This window comes from Protomyctophum bolini (genome assembly GCF_963924005.1).
Source record: "Protomyctophum bolini genome assembly, chromosome: 3".
In the NCBI taxonomy this organism is placed as follows: domain Eukaryota; kingdom Metazoa; phylum Chordata; class Actinopteri; order Myctophiformes; family Myctophidae; genus Protomyctophum; species Protomyctophum bolini.
In genome coordinates, this window is record NC_137864.1 from 26,749,990 (window position 1) to 26,770,061 (window position 20,072).

General features: G+C 41.4%; 1 protein-coding gene across 4 annotated transcripts in view; it reads left to right on the plus strand.

The window, feature by feature from the left end:
- dclk2a (doublecortin-like kinase 2a) overlaps positions 1–20,072 on the plus strand; it is a 70,553-nt gene that overhangs the window by 18,834 nt on the left and 31,647 nt on the right. For 2 of the 4 annotated variants that reach the window (XM_080760575.1, XM_080760577.1), the window contains exons 3-5: positions 10,436–10,565; positions 16,325–16,432; positions 17,541–17,588. In XM_080760575.1, coding sequence (XP_080616701.1) covers positions 10,436–10,565; positions 16,325–16,432; positions 17,541–17,588 — 286 coding nt within the window. The remainder of the gene's footprint in view (positions 1–10,435; positions 10,566–16,324; positions 16,433–17,540; positions 17,589–20,072) is intronic. The other 2 variants (XM_080760576.1, XM_080760578.1) reach the window with 1 other exon arrangement.

A 20,072-nucleotide genomic window follows, 5' to 3' on the forward strand; every position in this document is an offset into this window, starting at 1 on the left:
GGTTTGTATTTATTTAATTTCAATTTAATTTTTAACACCTACAACAGGGGTATTCAACTAGATTAGGTCGGGGGCCACAATTGTAGAATGATTGTGTGTGTGGAGGGTCACACAGTGTGCGCGAAGCGCATTTTTTTTTTGATTCTACAAATGCATTTTGTGTTCAAACACAAAGATTTATGTAGGCTAATACATTTGTGCACAGTATGAGCACAGGGTGATATTCAGTATGTCTATACAAGTATATGCTATACCTTAGAATAGATCTATTTGACAAATCGAGCGTCAACGAGCACTAGCTGAAAACACACACACACACACACACACACAGACTGCAGGAGTCTGTCTAATTTCTCTCCAAAAGCCCTTGAATATGATAGAATAAAATTTAGGATTACTATGTCATTATGATAATCTAGCACTATATATATTGCACACATCATACCTGTAACTTTCTCTCCTTTTTTTGTGAAAATTATAGCAAGGGCCACTAGGGGGTGCTCCGCAGGCCGCATTTGGCCCGCGGGCCGCCAGTTGAATAGCCCTGACCTACAACGAGTCTCCATGTTTTGTCCTGTATTGATCTGTCTTGAACGTTGTGGTGAATGTCTGTTTCAGACCAATCTGGCCGACATTGATTTCCCAGTATAAAATTAAGATTTAAAAAAGTGAAATATTTCAGAGAGTAGGGTGTTAAACAAAATGTGAGAAACATTCATGAATTTACTTTGGCGTTGAATGGCCCAGCGGTGTGCAGTATCAGTATCAAACTTTATTGTCATTTGCCACATCATGTTGCAAAGTAAAACGGCTGAATTTCAGAAGGATCATCAATGCAGGTAAAAGATGGAGAATTAGAGCATAAAGTGTGTAAGAAAGTGGCTAATATGCACACATTTACTGACATATCAGATCATCAGTCTGTGCAATAAAACACAGTTCAGATCTGTGCAGTGGCAGCACCCCCCCTCCGCCCTCCCCTCCCTGGTGGAAAACGGCGGAGAAAACTGAGGGCAATATATTGAGAGCGACGCCCCTAGTCTGCACTGTAGTTCACTCCCACTCCTAGACCAGGAAATGTCTCACGTTCCCCCAGGCTTTCATTATATTATGAGCCGTAGCGAACGGAAATAAAAGCCTGAGTACCGCGAGGCTATCAGTCTAATTGCTGCTACTATAGATAGAAAGTGTTCAGGAGTATGGTGGTCTTGCTCCTGGCTGGCTGTGGATGCACCAGTGGAGTGGTAAATGTCCCTGATGATACTTTCAGCCTTAGCCACACATTGTCTCTGGGGAGGGGTAAGATCGCCTCCCATCAAGCACCACTCTCTGTAGTGCCTTGCGTTCAGCAGTGGTACAGTTGCCAAACCAGGCGATGGTGCCACTTGTCAGGACGGCGGGACGCTGTCGATGGTGCTGCTCTAGAATGCTCTGAGCATGCAGGGGCTTCTTCAGGCGCCAGAGGCAGTAGAGCCGTTGTTGGGCCACTTGTGTGGTATGTGTGGTCTACTGTACTTGAGGTCCTAAGAAATATAGTCCCAGAAAGACAGACCCTCTACTCACTTTGTGTTGATTTCAACATTTTAATTGAGAAGGATATCTGGAAGGTATGCTTCTGGAACCGAATCACTGTGTTTCATGTGTAAGAAACTACTGTTATCAATCATTGTAAACAGAATTATTAGTATAGTATTTTACTATTTTTCATCAATACTACAGTAAAAATGACATACAGTCCTAACGTAACAAACGCATAACTCAACTTGAGACTGAGAGCATAATCAACATGCTGTTGTCAGATGGAGCTGTATGCTAATGACAGCGCAGAACAATGGAGGGGCCATGCACATTTCATGGCTGTTGACCTAAATGGTTGTGTTTAATCCAGACATGGCCCTGAAAGCAAGTCATGCCAGACAATCAGATGGAAGAGGAGGACCCATATTTTCTATGCAATATGCATTTGATGTATTCGCTTGTATTATCCTTGCTTACTGTAAATCGCCCTGGATTAAGAGCATCTGCTAAATGCCTAAATTGTAGTGTCGAAGCTCAAATTTTATATTAATTCAAATATCACTTCTTTTTTTGTTTTGTTGTGATAATCCTCCCCACTATAGAGTGTGCTGACCATAAGGAGTTCCTCCCTGTCCACAGTTAACCCCTGGGGTCAAAAAACCTTAGGTTTCGTTTTTGGGTAGGTTTTTTGGTTTCCGCCAATCATGATCGAGCGGGGGCGGGCCTTGGTGTGCGGGTCTGTTGTGTGTCCCCCCACTGTAGTGCGTGCATGTGCACATCTTGTTACCGGGGCAGACCGGGGGGGTTTCGAAATAACCCAAATCACTGAATGCTCCTTTAACTTTAAATTTATTTTGTTCCCACTTCAATTGTTCTACTAAACAACCGCCACATAGTTCATAGTTCTTAGTGGGGAAGGGACTGTGATACTATAAACTGTGAATACTCTAGCACTTTTTTATATTATATACCTTCTCTTATTGCAATTTGCACTTCTCTTGTGATACTCTTGTGACTTGTACTTTGCTGCTACTGTGTATTGTCTGTGTACTGTCTGTCTGTTTTAAAAAGCGTTGATGTATGTACAAATGCACTTTTTTTTGCCCAAGACAAATTTCCCCTCGTGGGACAATAAAGTATTATCTCATCTCATCAACCGCAGGAAGAAACTGCAGTCACTCAACGTTAATAGTATTTGTAGTAGATAACGGTAGCACCCTTCTGATACTTTATGCAGACTACATCCCTGTCCATTCAGGGCGGCAGGCGGCAAGGTGGTGGTGGGGGGGGGTGTAGAAAACGGAAGAAATAAAATCAGTATAGGAAACATCTAGTGACTCTCGGAGGCCTGACCATGCCTATTATTTTCCTGTTTTTTTTATGTCTACCATTATTAATATCTTACATCCATGGAACTGGTGTAATCAGGGACCTCTTACGCATACAGTGATTAACACTATTATAGTATTGTTACCTTCATCACTATGTCTCATGTTTATATCAACAGGTTCTATTTTCTCTCTTTGTATTTATACTCTCATACAATTGTCATCACACATCATTCTATGCAAATTGAACAGACTGTACGAACACTTGGACACTTACTCTGGTGCGGGAGGGGGGTTACGTATGTATGTATGTACTGTATGTATACACATGCATATAGAAAAATGAAAAAATCATGGCACATGTGATTTTTTTTAATGGAACAGAGTGGGGAGGGTTAATGTATGGAGAAAAACAAAATAAAAGTACAATAATGCTGTAAATCTTTATGTTCACTCTTCTCCCAGTTCTGCAACTGTATCAATAAACAGAATAAAAAATATAATAAAGATAACAGTAGCACAGTTTGAAATTTGAAATTTGAATTTGAATTTGAATTTGAATTTGAATTTGAATTTGAATTTGAATTTTGAAATTTGAAATTTGTCCCAAAGCATTGTACTCCGTGTGGAGAGGGGGAGGGCAGTCTTACTGCGTCCAGGAAGGAAGTGAGACCAATGTCTGAGAAATCAGACATTTTAAATCCTAAATATCTCAAAACCTCAGGAAAGTGTTTGTTGTTTCCTAAACATCTTTAACATATGTTTTTGCAAAGGGGTGAAATAGATAATAATAAACAAAGTGTCGCTGAGTTGATCCAGTAAACATCATTTTGGTTCCTTTCAGGGAATGATGTTCTGCTAAAGGTTAATCTCCTGGCAGCATGGCGTGTCCCTGCAGCTAGTGCATTTAGACGCTGGTTCTCGGTTGCTTCAGTGAAATATTGAGGCCAGGAGGCCATCATTAGGAGCGAGTCATGAGACATGATGCCACAATTTATCAGTGTCGCACACTAAGGCTGTACGACACACACACACACACACACACACACACACACACACACACACACACACACACACACAGCACCCCCCTTTCCCAATGTGCGTGCTAGTCAACACCCCCTGCACTTCTCTCTGTGCATAGCTGGGGATCTGTTCCACTAATTTAAACTACCCATAGTTTAAGCTATGGAACCTCAGGGCTCGAGAGTCTATTGTTGGATCCACTGAAGCATCTCAGCATGAGTCCATTATTGTATGGCAGAGCCATGTGTGTCTTTATTTTCATTGTGTTCATTCATGCTTTAGGGCTGATTAGGGCCACATTTCATCATCTGATGCTACATCCACTCCTGTATCGTACTTGGAACCATACACTTGTGTCACCCTTTTAGTATTTTACAGTAGGTCGTACCGTCTAAATAGTCATTGAAATGTCTGTCCATGTATCTGTAGTTCATGTATCTCGAGAACAGTCCGTTTGACCGTCGCAGACCAGCATTGAGTCGGTCAGATAGAGCAGGGTTTCTCAACCAAATACTTGGGCCATGTCTCCCCAAAAATGTATCTTAAAAAAAGAAAGAAAATAAAGTAGTTAACCAAGTTTTAACTGTTTTGGCTGGCTAACTCTACAGCCAATACAAAATACATTTAGGCCCACAGTTCACCCCTCACTATGAACAGATTTAGAAAATCTAATGAATACTATTTTCTGTTTAAGGAGTCTTCCTTAATATCTTATGCAGCGAGCAAGTCTTTTTCTGCCAGTTTTCCGTCGTTTTCGAGACCACCCTGAGTTTTCTCTGGCCTACAGTACCACGCACAAATGCGTTTGTTTTGTTGTTGAGAAATAAAGTGAAGGGAAATTCAAAATTTAATCAAAGATGGTTTAGCACTACTTGGGCAGATTTTTCCTCTCACAGTGGACACAGTTGTGTCATTGACTCACCAAGCACAGACTGGTGTGATGTGGGAAGTGGTCACCAGACTGTCACTGAGGTGACCCAGACAGACCCAACACGCGTTGCCGGGTACAAATCACCTGTGGCCAGTTACAAATCACCCGTGGCTCCCGATATGCGTTGCCGGTTACAAATCACCCATGGCATTTGCATGCGGTTAGGGTTAGTTTAGTGTTTAGGTTGGGTGTTGGACTAATGACTGTCGGACTCTTGGTATGTCGGAACACATGCCTGCACCCCTCATTTAGTCTGTTTTAGATTTGACATGAAAGACATCAGTGATCCTCATGAGGATGAAATGTGGCTCATGAAATATGGATCGTATTCATCAGTATCATATTGTGTAGCCCTGAGCATTTATCTTTCGGCCTGTCACATTTAATAATTGAAGAGCCCTATGTTGTTGTTTTTTTGTGGAATACACACAAACTCCCTGAATTGATAGGCCCAATGATAGGCTTATATTCACCCTTGATAGTTTTTGTGACCCTGCCTTGTTTTACTTGTCAATCTAATCCAGGGGGTGGGTGTGTGTGTGTGTGTGTGTGTGAGAGAGAGGAATCACAGAGGTTATGAGAATTACGTATGTACTGTATCTGACTGTTATGGATAACTGTAATTATCCTGCAATTCGTACAGATCCATACATACAGTATTAAAATGTATGCATGAGGGGTGAGGTGAGGTGATTGTGTAATGAATGCATGACCGACTATGCATTAGCCTCTCAATTTCTGTGCTAATGCAAGTTTATGGGCAAGGGCACGCTCATTGTACTGTTCATAAGTTATGTCCTTTTTTCCGTCTTTCTCTTCATACCATTCCTTCACCCACTCACTCTCTCTCACAGTGTTGTTATCCATCTGTCTCTACTTTTATTTTCTTTCCTTCTTTTTTGAGTGGTGCTAGCCACTCCTATGAACAGCTCATAGGAGTGGCTATGTCTGTCCTACCCTGTGTCTGAGTACGGAAATGGCGTTGGTTGACCACCAAGTGTCACTGTTGCGCAGCCTAACGCATGCGGCCTCTGGCAGCCTCAGAGTTCAACCATTAATCAACACCTGCTAACGCGAGCTGCCTCTATCATGAAAATGACATCTTGTCAGGGTTAATGGAGAGCAATTGGCGAGTTTCGACCAAAGTGGGACTCGTACACTTAGTTTAATGGCACAAAAAATTACTTAAATTACTCTTACGCCTTATTTTTTAAGGCGAGTTACAGTATGTCCTTGATTGACAAAGTTGTTGCTTTTACAGACTGGCTCCTCACAGATACCGTCATTAAAATGGGCAAGGCAAGCCATGGTGCAATCCCCTGCAGTATGCTGCAACCTGCGGTACAGTGCCTTTCAGTATACCGTGATACAAGGCACACAATTTATTAGGTTGTAGTAATTCTAGAAAATATTTGGAAATAGTTTTTGCTAGTAACATTTGGTGCAGTGATCATGCATTGATGTGGTTGGACATTGTTTTCATGGTTGAAATGTCGGCTCACTTTCTTATCCAAGAATCAAGAACCTTCTGAATAATCACAGTAATAATCAGAATCAATGTCAGTGCCTGTTTTGAAATTCCAGTAATCTGTCCTTTGATTATTGGCTCAGTTGTCTTCATTAACGTCAGTTATATGTGAATTCAAAGCTCAATGGTTTGCAAAGACTATATGACATCTCACATGTTCTTTGAGTGAATATATGAGCACACATTATTTTTGTTTATTCTTTATTTTTGAACACGGTTAATCACTTGAGTGAGCAAGTACTCTTTTACTGCTCACTCAAGTGAATATATTTACATTTTCTTCACAGTAAGACAATTTTTTTTTCTTGAGACCTGGCCAATGAATAACAGTATCAAGATGACAAAAGTAAAACGAGAGTCAAATGACAAAATCAATAAACCACAATCAAGCAAGTACATGGAATAACACACACACACACACACACACACACACACACACACACACACACACACACACACACACACACACGATTAAGCCTTTGCCCCATATTCTGCCTGTTGCTAGGCTCAGCAAGCCATACAGAACCAGGGGGAAAACGGGGAGTGGGAGAGACGAGGCAGTGAGAGGAAGAAACGGGTCAGAGGAATGAAGGAGAGAAGTGAGATGAGTTAGCGGTCAAACTGCAGTGAGAAGAATAAAGATGCCACAGGCCACAGCATTTCCTGTCAACCCTCTCCAGCTGAGACGGACACAACCAGCTAGACCTGGACACCTAAAAAGTGTTCTGATTGGTCCAGACAGACATACTCCGTTCCGACAGTGCTGGATGCATTATGCTGTTCGTTGCTTTGCCTTGTCAGCAGTCGGCGGGGCGATGCAGTATTTATGGAGTGTGTCTGTGTCAGAAAACATACTGTAACCCATGTTTCTGTGTGTACCTGTTATGTTCAAACACTTTAGTCACCACAGTGGAATTGTTTGCACACTTCACTCCCTCTAGTCTCAGCCTCCAGGCAGCCATCACAGACGGGGGGTGGGGGGGTGGGGGTGGTGTGTGTGTGGGGGGGGGGGGGGGTGGGAGGCTGATAGTGTGGGGGGAGCTTTCACACATGCACACTTGCTTTTTTTTTTTGCTGTCTTTTGCGGTTATTCGCTTTTTTGGCTGCCTACTAAAAACCTCAAGTTTAGCGGGCATATACAGTAATATACGGTAATATATACAGGTACAATTCGGGAGTTTACCGGAGTTTGTTGGAAAGGGAGTTTCCTGTAATATACACATCCGTATTCCATGCTTTTTGCGCAGCTGGTCATCATTGTGTGATAATGCATAATTGCATACAGTACGTAGGGGAAACACTGTGTTATGAGGCTGTGTCAGGGTTCCCTTGCATTCTGGTTTAGTGAGTGCCAGTATATTGGATGTTTTGAACGGACCTGCCCATTGAAACCTGTAATGGTCGTCTGTACGATTAATCTGTATGATTGGGTCACCACAAAATGTCCAGGAAATCGATCGAGTAGGAACACTTATTTTGTCCATTGTGCGGCCACTTGTAAAACTTGATATTCAAGGGTTTTGTGTAATTGTCCAGTACTTTTTACCTCACAACAGGGCAGGCCTAAGTTTCTAGCAGTGAGGGGGTGGTCCAAATGTGTCCTGGGGTGAGGGCAAGCTAATTTGACTCTCATTGTGTTTGAACATGCACACAGATTGAGTGGCGAATAAATTTGATGTGATGTGTGTTCCAACATGTGTCAAGACTTGTTAGGCACAGCCGCAGAGATGCTGAGCTGTGTCGATTTGTAGTTGTCAAGCGAGTGTCATTTTGATATATTTTTGGAGATGAGTGTTTGTTTCGGCTGTGACTCAAGTTCCCATCTGTCTGCTGATGTCACCACGGCTGATGGAAGACACTGCTGTCCTCAGCAGTCACACATTGTCCACAGACACCTACAGTACACACAGCCCAATCTATGCACACACACTGAACTGAAACCACACGCATGTAGACACACAGAGTTCAATACAAACTTAGTTACTGTACACACAGAGCTCCACACATATACTCACAGAAGTTGCATAATTATGTAAATATTTCATATTTGGCTTCATCAAGTTATCATCAGTTATTGTAAATGCTGCCTGTGAAATACATTTTACAACTAAATCGTATACACTATACCCTGTTCTGAAGGACTGTTGCTATGGTGACTGTAACAACTGTTCACATGCAGTATGGAGCTGCCAGCTGTGTGAGACCAGACCAACTAAAGAATGGTATCTATTCGAGATATGTCACTGCCCTACCCTAACCACATGCTAACTTTGGTTGATTTAATGGATCCCTACCCTAACCACATGCTAACTTTGGTTGATTTAATCATGGATCCCTACCCTAACCACATGCTAACTTTGGTTGATTTAATCATGGATCCCTACCCTAACCACATGCTAACTTTGGTTGATTTAATGGATCCCTATACCCTAACCACATGCTAACTTTGGTTGATTTAATAGATCTTTGAAAGGACCAACAAAACTGTCCCTCTTTCTAGATTTATTTTTATTTATTATGCAAGGACATCTGAACTCTGAAGTGAACCTCACAACAATTCACCTATAGTATTCACACACCACATGTACACACCACACATACTGTACACCACACACTGTACAGTATGTACACACTTCTCCAAGTTCTCCATCTGATATTGATTCGCCTTGGTTCCAAGTCAACCAAAAATCCCTGCATCTGAAGCGGTGTCTCTCAAACGAGATGGGAAGTGAAATATGCATGCTCTCAAATACACTGCTCATTGCTCACTGCTATTCTGCACCATTTGCTTTTGTTAATTGATGAGGATACTATATTGTGTCCTCATTACAAATGGATGATGTCTGTATGCATTATTGATAGACCAGTGGTGTTTGGTGTAATTCCTGTCATAACAGTGGATCTGCTGGGCATGCAGAGTGAGTACTGTGTCTAGCCAGACGCTGGTTTATGCCTGGTACTCCCAGTACAGTTGGGATCCAGAACCGGATCCAACATTGAGGAACTAGATCCGGTTCCATCATATTACAAACCGTTTCCGTTACCGGTTTATCACACTTTTAGAGCTGGTATGTGGACTTCAAATCTGCTGTACAATTACAATACGAGTCGGGTGTTTTTCAAACTTTTTAATTTCAAGGACTAGCATAAATCTGAGAGTGTATACAAATGGAAGCTGGTTCAATTCGAACACACTCAGAGTTACAGACCGGTAAAAGATGACCTCAAAAATGATACCAGCACAAACTAGAACTGCACTCTGTCGAGTGCATACTTGCTTGTTGCACACTAGTAGGCCATAAATGGCCAACTAGTGCGCAAGCAGAGCGCGCAAGTACTTTTGACCGCTACAAACTGTCAAACAATTACATATACATATACTATGTATATGTATATGTATATGTAATTTCATTAGCGGTATACTGTGGTTACTTTGCACCGTACGCACCGTCCCAGCCATCCCGCCACTTTTGATGCGTATGCACCGTCCCAGCAAATTGTGCCTGATACGGCAGTGGTGCCAGATTACATGCATGTATACACAGGAGCATTACCTTTAATCCTCCCAACACTAAAACATATCGTCATTACGTCACCAACGAAAACCAATTACACTCTGGCATTGCGTCCTTTAATCCACATATTTCTTACGTCATCATTGAGAGTTAGTTATACATATACTATGTATGTATATGTAATTTGTAAGTTGATTAGCGGTATACTGTGGTTACTTTGCGCCGTACGCACTGTCCCAGCCACACAGGTTGATGTGTGTGTGTGGGGGATAGACAGAGCTGTATGGAATGACGGACAAATAGCCTCTGCCTCAGCTGAAACCTTATTTTAGTAGTTTCTTACCGGGTGTCTAGAAAAGGTCTTTTACAGTCAGAACCCAGAAGACGTTTGTGCTGAAACGTTGTTTGCTGCCTGAGTCTATTACATTAAAAGTTAATAAGTTACACACACACACACACACACACACACACACACACACACATGATGATGGTGATGGCAGCCCTAGAAGCAAATCGCATAGAACATATACTCTCCTGTCCTTCTTCTCTGCTGTTCTGAACCCAGTTCCTATCTCTTTTCATCTCTCTGCAGATCAGCAGTCTGCAGGACTTTTTCGGGGATGATGATGTGTTCATAGCATGCGGACCGGAGAAGTACCGCTACGCCCAGGACGACTTTGTGTTGGATCACAGTGGTAAGGCCTCCACAGCCTTTCTGACTGGTAGGCCTGCTTACAACTAACTCTACATACACGCCCCTTATCTGTCTGTCTGTGTGTGTGTGTGTGTGTGTGTGTGTGTGTGTGTGTGTGTGCGTGCACTTGTGGGTGTGTCTGAACTAAGTGAACATGGTTGTGTGTGTGACGTCACTGACGTGCATGTTATGTGAGCACGAGTGTGTGTTCTGCACATGCAGTCTTCCTCTCAGAAGCTGAACGCAGGAAGAGGTGTAATAGCATTATTAATTTTTCCCAGTAGCTGCTACCTAAGTTGGTGCAATCAACTTCAGTGTATTCTATGTACAACAGATCAGTATGTTCAACTTCACAGTATATTCTATCATGTATTGTACAACATATTAGGTACGTAGAGATGCGGTCCAAGCATAATAGTGCACAAAAGGGATTGGAGGGGCTAGCATTTTCCTTTGCCCTGGTTCTTGACAGTTTGTTCATGTACCTGATTGTTCATGGAAAGAAGCTTTTTTGCAGTCTATTGCCAGTGGCTTTGAGACTGCGTAGCTGTTTTCCATCCGGCAGCATCTTAAACCGTTCATGGTTGGAAGGGAGATTGGATCCTTCATGATTCCACAAGCTTTGCTGACGCAGCGATCGTCGTACAGGGCTTGGATACTAATGGACTATTTGGATACTATACTGTTATTTCCGTTTACAGCATTATTTCACTCATGAATGAAACAGAAATATACATTATACAGTAGATAAAATGTAACACATAGTTTGAAATTTCCCCATAAGGAGAAACGCACGCGTGCACATTCCTGCATTCAGGAGGGGAAAGTGGGTTGTACGGCTGTTGTGTAAATCACATTCCATTCCTGGGTGTTGTTTCCGCTAGTATGATTGTGTGTGTGTGTGTGTGTGTGTGTGTGTGTGTGTGTGTGTGTGTGTGTGTGTGTGTGTGTGTGTGTGTGTGTGTGTGTGTGTGTGTGTGTGTGTGTGTGTGTGTGTGTGTGTGTGTGTGTGTGTGTGTGTGTGTGTGTGTGTGTGTGTGTGTGTGTGTGTGTGTGTGTGTGTGTGTGTGAAGGGGTGGCAGTGCTGCGGACAGAGTGGGGACCTATATGGGCTCAGATCCATGCCAATATTATCTGTGTGTTCGTAAAAGAAAATGCGTAAAAAAACAATCCGTAAAAGAAAAATGCGTAAAAAAACAATCCGTAAAAGAAAAATGCGTAAAAAAACAATCTGTAAAAGAAAAATGCGTAAAAAAACAATCTGTAAAAGAAAAATGCGTAAAAGTTACAGATGCTTTTTTTGGTTCCCCAGTGATATCACTGCCAAAATTCACATGACGGCTGAGAGCCAATCACTTACGAACAGAAAAAAAGACAACCTAAATTACGGCTGCTTTTTTTGGTTCCCCAGTGATATCACTGCCAAAAATCACATGACGGCTGAGAGCCAATCACGTGAGGCCTTTTCCTCTACCCAATCAAAAAGCTCCATTAGTCTGCCTGGCAACTGAGGTTGCCATGTTTGTCTGGGGCTACGTTATAAGTATAAGTTTATGAGTTACAAGTTTAGCTATATTATATCCATATCTTGTCTTAAAACAACCACTCAATGGCATTATTGACTAATTCATTATTTTATAATGATATATATATGATATATATATATATATATATATATATATATATATATATATGATATATGATAGCAGCCTCATCATACTATCATCATCATATCATATCATATCATATCATATACTATATATATATATATATATATATATATATCTATAATTAGTGAATCACTGCCTGCACCAATCGCTCCCACTTTTCACACGGGGGGGCAATATCGCACAACGGGCAAGGGCTAGTATAAAATAGTAATACATAACTTAAAATATATATTTAATCCTGGGACTGGGCTTTCCTGTCTATAGGTTTAGCTATATATCAATAATATCTTGAATTAAAACAACCAGTCAATTACACAAATTCGTTATTTTAGTAGCCTAAAATAAATAAAATAAATTCAGCTATATATCCAATATCCATATGATATTAAAACAATCGGCAAATAGGCTATATCCTAATTTCTGCACACAGGCATCATTATTTTCGTTCTGACGATTAAGTAAGGCATTGTATAATTTCACCACAGGGAGACGCTGTATGTCTTGCTCACTGTCTCATGCACACACCACCCGCACCCCCCCCCCCCCCCCCCCCCTGCCTGAAACAGGATGTGACGTTTATGGGCGTTCCAATCTAGTATGATAAAAATCGCCAAAGAAGAAGAAGTCTTCACCTATCTAGTCAGGAACCATGCTCGCTCGCGGCTAAAGGCTTCTCCCCATAGAGTGCAGCTGAGGGAGAAGATTTTTATCATACTAGATTGGAACGCCCATAAACATCACATCCTGTTTCAGGCAGGGGGGGGGGGGGTGCGGGTGGTGTGTGCATGAGACAGTGAGCAAGACGTACAGCGTCTCCCTGTGGTGAAATTATACAATGCCTTACTTAATCGTCAGAACGAAAATAATGATGCCTGTGTGCAGAAATTAGGATATAGATTGTTTTAATATCATATGGATATTGGATATATAGCTGAATTTATTTTATTTATTTTAGGCTACTAAAATAACGAATTTGTGTAATTGACTGGTTGTTTTAATTCAAGATATTATGGATATATAGCTAAACCTATAGACAGAAAAGCCCAGTCCCAGATTAAATATATATTTTAAGTTATGTATTACTATTTTATACTAGCCCTTGCCCGTTGTGCGATATTGCCCCCCCGTGTGAAAAGTGGGAGCGATTGGTGCAGGCAGTGATTCACTAATTATAGTGTATATATATATATATATATATAGTATATGATATGATATGATATGATATGATGATGTGATGATGATGATAGTATGATGAGGCTGCTATCATATATCATATATATATATATATATATATATACATATATATATCATTATAAAATAATGAATTAGTCAATAATGCCATTTAGTGGTTGTTTTAAGACAAGATATGGATATAATATAGCTAAACTTGTAACTCATAAACTTATACTTATAACGTAGCCCCAGACAAACATGGCAACCTCAGTTGCCAGGCAGACTTATGGAGCTTTTTGATTGGGTAGAGGAAAAGGCCTCACGTGATTGGCTCTCAGCCGTCATGTGATTTTTGGCAGTGATATCACTGGGGAACCAAAAAAAGCAGCCGTAATTTAGGTTGTCTTTTTTTCTGTTCGTAAGTGATTGGCTCTCAGCCGTCATGTGAATTTTGGCAGTGATATCACTGGGGAACCAAAAAAAGCATCTGTAACTTTTACGCATTTTTCTTTTACAGATTGTTTTTTTACGCATTTTTCTTTTACAGATTGTTTTTTTACGCATTTTTCTTTTACGGATTGTTTTTTTACGCATTTTTCTTTTACGGATTGTTTTTTTACGCATTTTCTTTTACGAACACACAGATAATATTGGCATGGATCTGAGCCCATAGACCTATGATCTGATTGTGTGTGTGGTGTCCACCAACACACACACACATGTTTGTGTGTGTTGGTGCATGTGGGCAGACAGTATGCATCAATGATCCCGCCAGTCTTGTGTGTATGACTTTCAGAGATAAACTTTGCAGGCAGGATGTGTCGTCCTTAAAGCAGCAGGGCCATTCATTGTTGCACAGCGCCTCGCTATGCGGTATTTCTAACCTAGCTTATCTGAGCTGGGACTCTACACTTCCCATCTCCTAAATATCACGGGGAGAAACAAGGGTAAAGTAGGCTAATTTTAGCACCAAATACCAAACAGTTCCCAATCCTTGACATGCTGGGATTTCCTTTGTTGGTTTGATGGGACATGGGTGTGTATATAGTAACAAATACATGGGCCGTTAGCGGATGACACTAATGAAAGTAAAGTATAAAAAGTGTTTAATTTCTGGGTTGAGTGTCGAGTGTGTTCTGGGGTTGTTTGGTTCACTCATCGTCCTACTTCTATTCCCATGCTCCACTTTTAGGAACTAGGTCTTCTAACTGTAGTCTCTTTTTGAAGATACTAGGCTTCTAGTTTTGTGTCTCTAGGATACACTCCAAGGACAACATACGTTTTTATACATGGCTTTAATATAGGTTGAATACGCCTTTCTGATTGGTCAATCGTCTGTTTTTCTAGATAACAGACCACTGCTCTGCCTCTGTTCACGTTGTGATTATATTGCTATGCACACAGTTATAACCAAAGAATCTATATATATTATTTTTTTTTTCAAAATATTGTTTTCTTTAGCAATACACAAACAAAACGGAAGAGGCTCACACACTGACAGGCTCTTGGGATGCAAAAGCATAGTAAGTAAATGTATTTATAAAATGCAAAAAGGTGACGGGTGCAGAAGTGAAAGTTTCAAGCTTGTGATCTGCACATTTCTGTCTGTGACACTTTAAGGCCACCTAGACCTTTCAGCCAGAGCTCATCATGAGGAACAACAACATGCTTTTTCTTTTTGGAAATGTTTAAAGTTTTAAGTCCAGACATTCCTCCATTCATCTTTCTGGATTGGTATTTAATAGACCGGACCAGGCATTTGATGCAATACAGTTGTGCAAGCCAAGTTAATGAAAATCCATGATCCACAACACAATCGTACTAAAGCAGTGTTCTAACTTCTAATGGGAGCTTCAGACGGATGGCTCAGAAAAAAAGCTTGGTTTACTGCTATTAATACTTACATCATGTGGGCATCATGTGAGGATTATGCAGTGTATACAATACTTGTACTGTATCTGTCTGTATGTAAATTAAATAAATGACTGCCGTAACGGCTAGCTTGCCAGAGAAAACAGTTGTGTGTGTGTGTGTGTGTGTGTGTGTGTGTGTGTGTGTGTGTGTGTGTGTGTGTGTGTGTGTGTGTGTGTGTGTGTGTGTGTGTGTGTGTGTGTGCACGCGCGCACGCTTTATATCCAAAAATGTGTGTGTCCTGTCTCTGTATATTGTGTGTGTCTTTGTTTATCATGTCACCCTCATTAACACTAGCCTGTCAGGATCCCTGACAGTTCCACCACTAGCCTCATCACAACATCTGCTCTTGCTGAACGCAGCTCTGCTCAGTGCCATTAAAATGACTCTGGTGCCAGGTGTGCACTGAATGCTATTACGAAAAGCTTATGAATCTTTCATAGCTTTATGGTGTGCATGCATGTTGTACTCATAAAGAGAAAAAAAGTAGAGTCCCACTTGAAGTGGGACTCTACTATATTATACTGTATCCTACTATATGTTTTGTTAGATTTATGTATGGATTTATGGCTAGATAATGTGAGATGATTCTGGGACATAACATTACAACACCCAGTTTCAGGTTTTTCTTTAATCTTCTATTTTGAGGTGGGCCTACTCGTCTCAAACATCTCTCCTCTGTGGTTATGTTGACTATAACTCACAGTTTTGAGTACAACATTCAGAAATCCATATCTGGCATTACTTTATGTATACTGCAGAAAACTGTACTTGCCAGGAATAATGATCCCATAATAGTGTTGCCTTAAAGACAACACCTTACTGCCTGCGTCTCACTGCCTGACTGCACAACGCTGAATGCTGACTGTATTTATAGTGATATGTACTCTCCTTGTATTGCATTAAGTGAAAGATGCTGTTGTGCCATGTCTGTTTATCTGTACTTAATGCCATCGCAACAGATTCCTGTGCACTTGTTACATGGGATAAATAGAAGTCTTACTCGTGTCATGTTGTGTTTGTGTGTCCTCAGAGTGCAGAGTGTTGAAGTCGGCCTACGGCAGCCGCTCTGCCACTCCAACCAGAGCCACAGGCAACAAGAGCCCGGCGTCCACGCGACGTAGCAAGTCCCCAGGAGCAGGTACAGTATACTGTAGATCAGTGATTTTCAACCCTTTTTATATGAAGGCTCATTATTTATTCTGAATTGCAGCCACAGACCACCATATTTGATGACATACAGCCTCTTAGACCCAAAACTATCCCGGCTACTCCGAAGTGTCCTTGGGCAAGACACTGAACCCTACATTGCCTCCAATGAGTCGGTCGGTGTGAGCTTGCCACCATTGGTGTGTGAATGTGGGAAGTGAGGACGCTGGCGTCGACTGTTCGGTGCTTCACCTCCTAATGTATGAATGAACCATTGTAAGCGCTTTGAGTAGGCACGTAGTGCATAGAAAAGCGCTATAAAAATGCAATTCATTATTATTATAATTAACAATAATTTATCTCTTGAGGACATAAAATGAAACCAAATGGGGCCACAAGGGTCCACTTGGTTTCATTTTACACTCAAGAGTTGAAGATCTCATTACATGACTTAAACAATCGCGATGGGTCACAAAATACGTGACGAGACTCGACGAGCGCCCTTTACCCGCGGAGACCGTATTGAATGTCTCTCTTTTAGCTGAAAAGCTGCGACGAAAATAAAAAACTTGATATACTCTTTTCCATATGAAACACATCTCATTCTGCTTCCATATCAGACACCCCCTTGGAAAATGTCCTTTTTTTTACCAAAATAACTTTGTACCTTACTTCGTCAGTGACAGGCTGACTATAAAAGGCATTTGCGTTGGCAGTTGAATGCTCATTACTGTATGACCTCAGCCTAGCAATCCTTTCAGCCTCACCACCAGGCTCACTGTCTGATTGGAGAATGAGCATTTTGCAGCCACGGGTGTCCAAAAACCAGTGACATTTTGCTGCATAATTGGTATTCTACAAGCCATTACATCAGGATTTAAAGCACATACTTTTTTCTTTAAGAGTTTGGCAGTTTTCAGTCTGGGAATGGTTGCAGCATCTGTGCTAGCGGTGCTACTGCAAACCACTCCAACGTGTGTGCCCTTACATGTTTTAAAACTTGTAAGAAGTTTAAATTACAGAGTCCAGTAAACATGGCCTATACCTGCTCTTACAATATACAGTATAATTATTTAATATGCTTTCCTATTCTTCATAAGTGAGACGAGCGGCCCATTACTCCAGTCAATCTCCGATCAAATCCCCAGGTGAGTCTCTTACCTCCCTCTCTCTTTCTATAAATGCTTCACTTTCCCTCCTTTGTCTTCGTCTATGTTTTTGAGCGGTGCATTTTTCTAGTACTCTAGAGTCTTTCACTCCTTCTCTCACTCAAACTTTCTGCCTCTGTGCCCCTCCCTGTTCTCTCTCTGGCTCAGTCCCAGCCTCGGGGTGTTGTCACCGGTCCTACTGTAACAGTATGCGTCCATCTAATCTAAGAAAAGCAGAATGCAGCAGAATCTTCAAAGTCAAACCCCTGAACTGATTTATTCTCACTACATTCTTCCTCATCGTCAGTTAATTATTTGCTCTGCATGACAAACAAAACTACAGTTTAGGCACTTGACTTTTAAAACAATGTGGTAAAAGCAATGTATACTGTAGCTATTTTAGAGGTTTCATGAAATATAATTAAAAAAAAATACATTCATTTGAGGATAATCCAGGCATGGCCACCCCTCCAAATGGAGGTCTGGAGAAACCACATTTGAAACTGTGGCTAAACTGTGATTGAGTGTTGACAGGACCAGAGTCTCTTGTATTTCCAACTGGGTGCAAACCAACATTTTAACAAACAATCTATCAACTAAATTGGAAGAAAAACATAAAACATTGCCTGATGTGCACTACACAATATAAACAAACACGACATACCTGGGATCTGAGCTCTACTTAAGTCCTATATAAGTTGTACGTCGAATAGTGAAAATAGCAGACCTAATGGTGTAGAAAGATAGACAATTTGAACTTCAGGTTCAAAGTCAACTTCAAGTTCTACAACTTGTGGTTTACATGTCACATTTTGGTGACAACTGCCGTTTTACTTTCACCACCGGAAAACCTCATCTAATCTAATCTGCCTCCTTTCACCACCTTCGGACATGATTGATGCTGCTATCCTATGAGTTTGTTGAAGGCTTATCGTGTAAGTGTTTGCTGTAAGTGCAAAAAAAGAAAACATATTACCCCAAACTCAATCTGTGTTACAATACATATTCCAAAAAGACCTTTTGAACAGGCAGGTGGAATCGATAAAGGTCTTGATGTGCATTGCCTGACACTGGCATTGAGTTTTCAGGTATACAGTGTTACGCTCAAAGGCACTTGGACAGGGAGATTAAACTGGAAGCCACTCTAACCACTAGCCTGTTATCCCAAGACTTGAGAGTTTGCTTCGTTCTTCTAAAAGCAAGAGACTCACTCTGGAAATGGTGTGCTGAGGAAATGTATAGTGCCTTTTCATGTTCAGCTGCATAGTAAACTTTAAACTATCAAACTTCTCAATAAAACTACAGTATGCAGGGCTAAAACTCTGAAACCCTAGAAGCAGCAGGTACAGTACTCGGCCAAAAACAATACACTCATAATTCAAGTGTCTCCACCATGCCGAAGGCATGGGGAGACAGTATGTTTTTCCGTCCATCCGTCCGTTTGTCCGTCTGTCTGTCTGTCTGTCTGTCTGTCTGTCTGTCTGTCTGTCTGTCTGTCTGTCTGTCTGTCTGTCTGTCTGTCTGTCTGTCTGTCTGTCTGTCCGTCCGTCCGTCCGTCCGTCCGTCTGTCTGTCCGTCCGTCCGTCTGTGACCAGCTAATCTCTGGCACAGTAGGCTTGATCACAGCCATACTCTGCACACACAGTCCCTGAATGCCAGAGCTGAACCTCTGCCCCAGTTTTCACATTGGCCTGTTATAGCGCCACCAAGAGGCCGCTTTGTGCAAAACATATTTTTGTACACCTACAGATTTTGTCCAAACATCTTGGTAATTGGCACACAGTCTCTCTATAGCCATTCAACGAAACTGGTCTTTCAGATTTTTCAGACTCCATCCTGATTGGCTTCCAAAGTTCGCAGGGTACTCCGTTTCAAACAAAATGTTGCAAATCATGAACACCTTGTGTGATTTCCGTGAAGTTTTGCATGCACATTCCCACTAGGTGTTTTTACCTACGTACAGTATAACTGCACCGATCTGTGTAAAACCTTGTATGCACACTCCCTAGAGGCCAAGGAAAAACCTTTGCCTGGAATTTTTCACATCTGCTCTTTATAGCGCCACCAGGAGGCTGTGCGTTTTACATATTATGTAAAACGCATTTTCTAATATTACTCCTTCAGATTTTATCCAAATTTCACGCAAATCGGTACACATGCTCTCCATAGTCATTTGATTGATCAAGACAGGTTTGTTTGTTTTCTCATAATAATCCATCCTGATTGGCTACGATTGGCTTCTAAAGTTTTCAGGAGTAGCCAGTTTTGTACCCGTTTTGTACAAACCGCCACAACTCCTCAACGCAGCGTCCGATTGCGGTGAAACATGCATGCATATTCCCACTAGGCTGAGGAAGAAATGCCACTTGACAGTTTTCAAATCAGCCTCATGGTGGCACTACAACAGGCCAAGTCGCGTCACACATACGCACAGACACACACGCACGCACGCACACACACACACACACACACACACACACACAC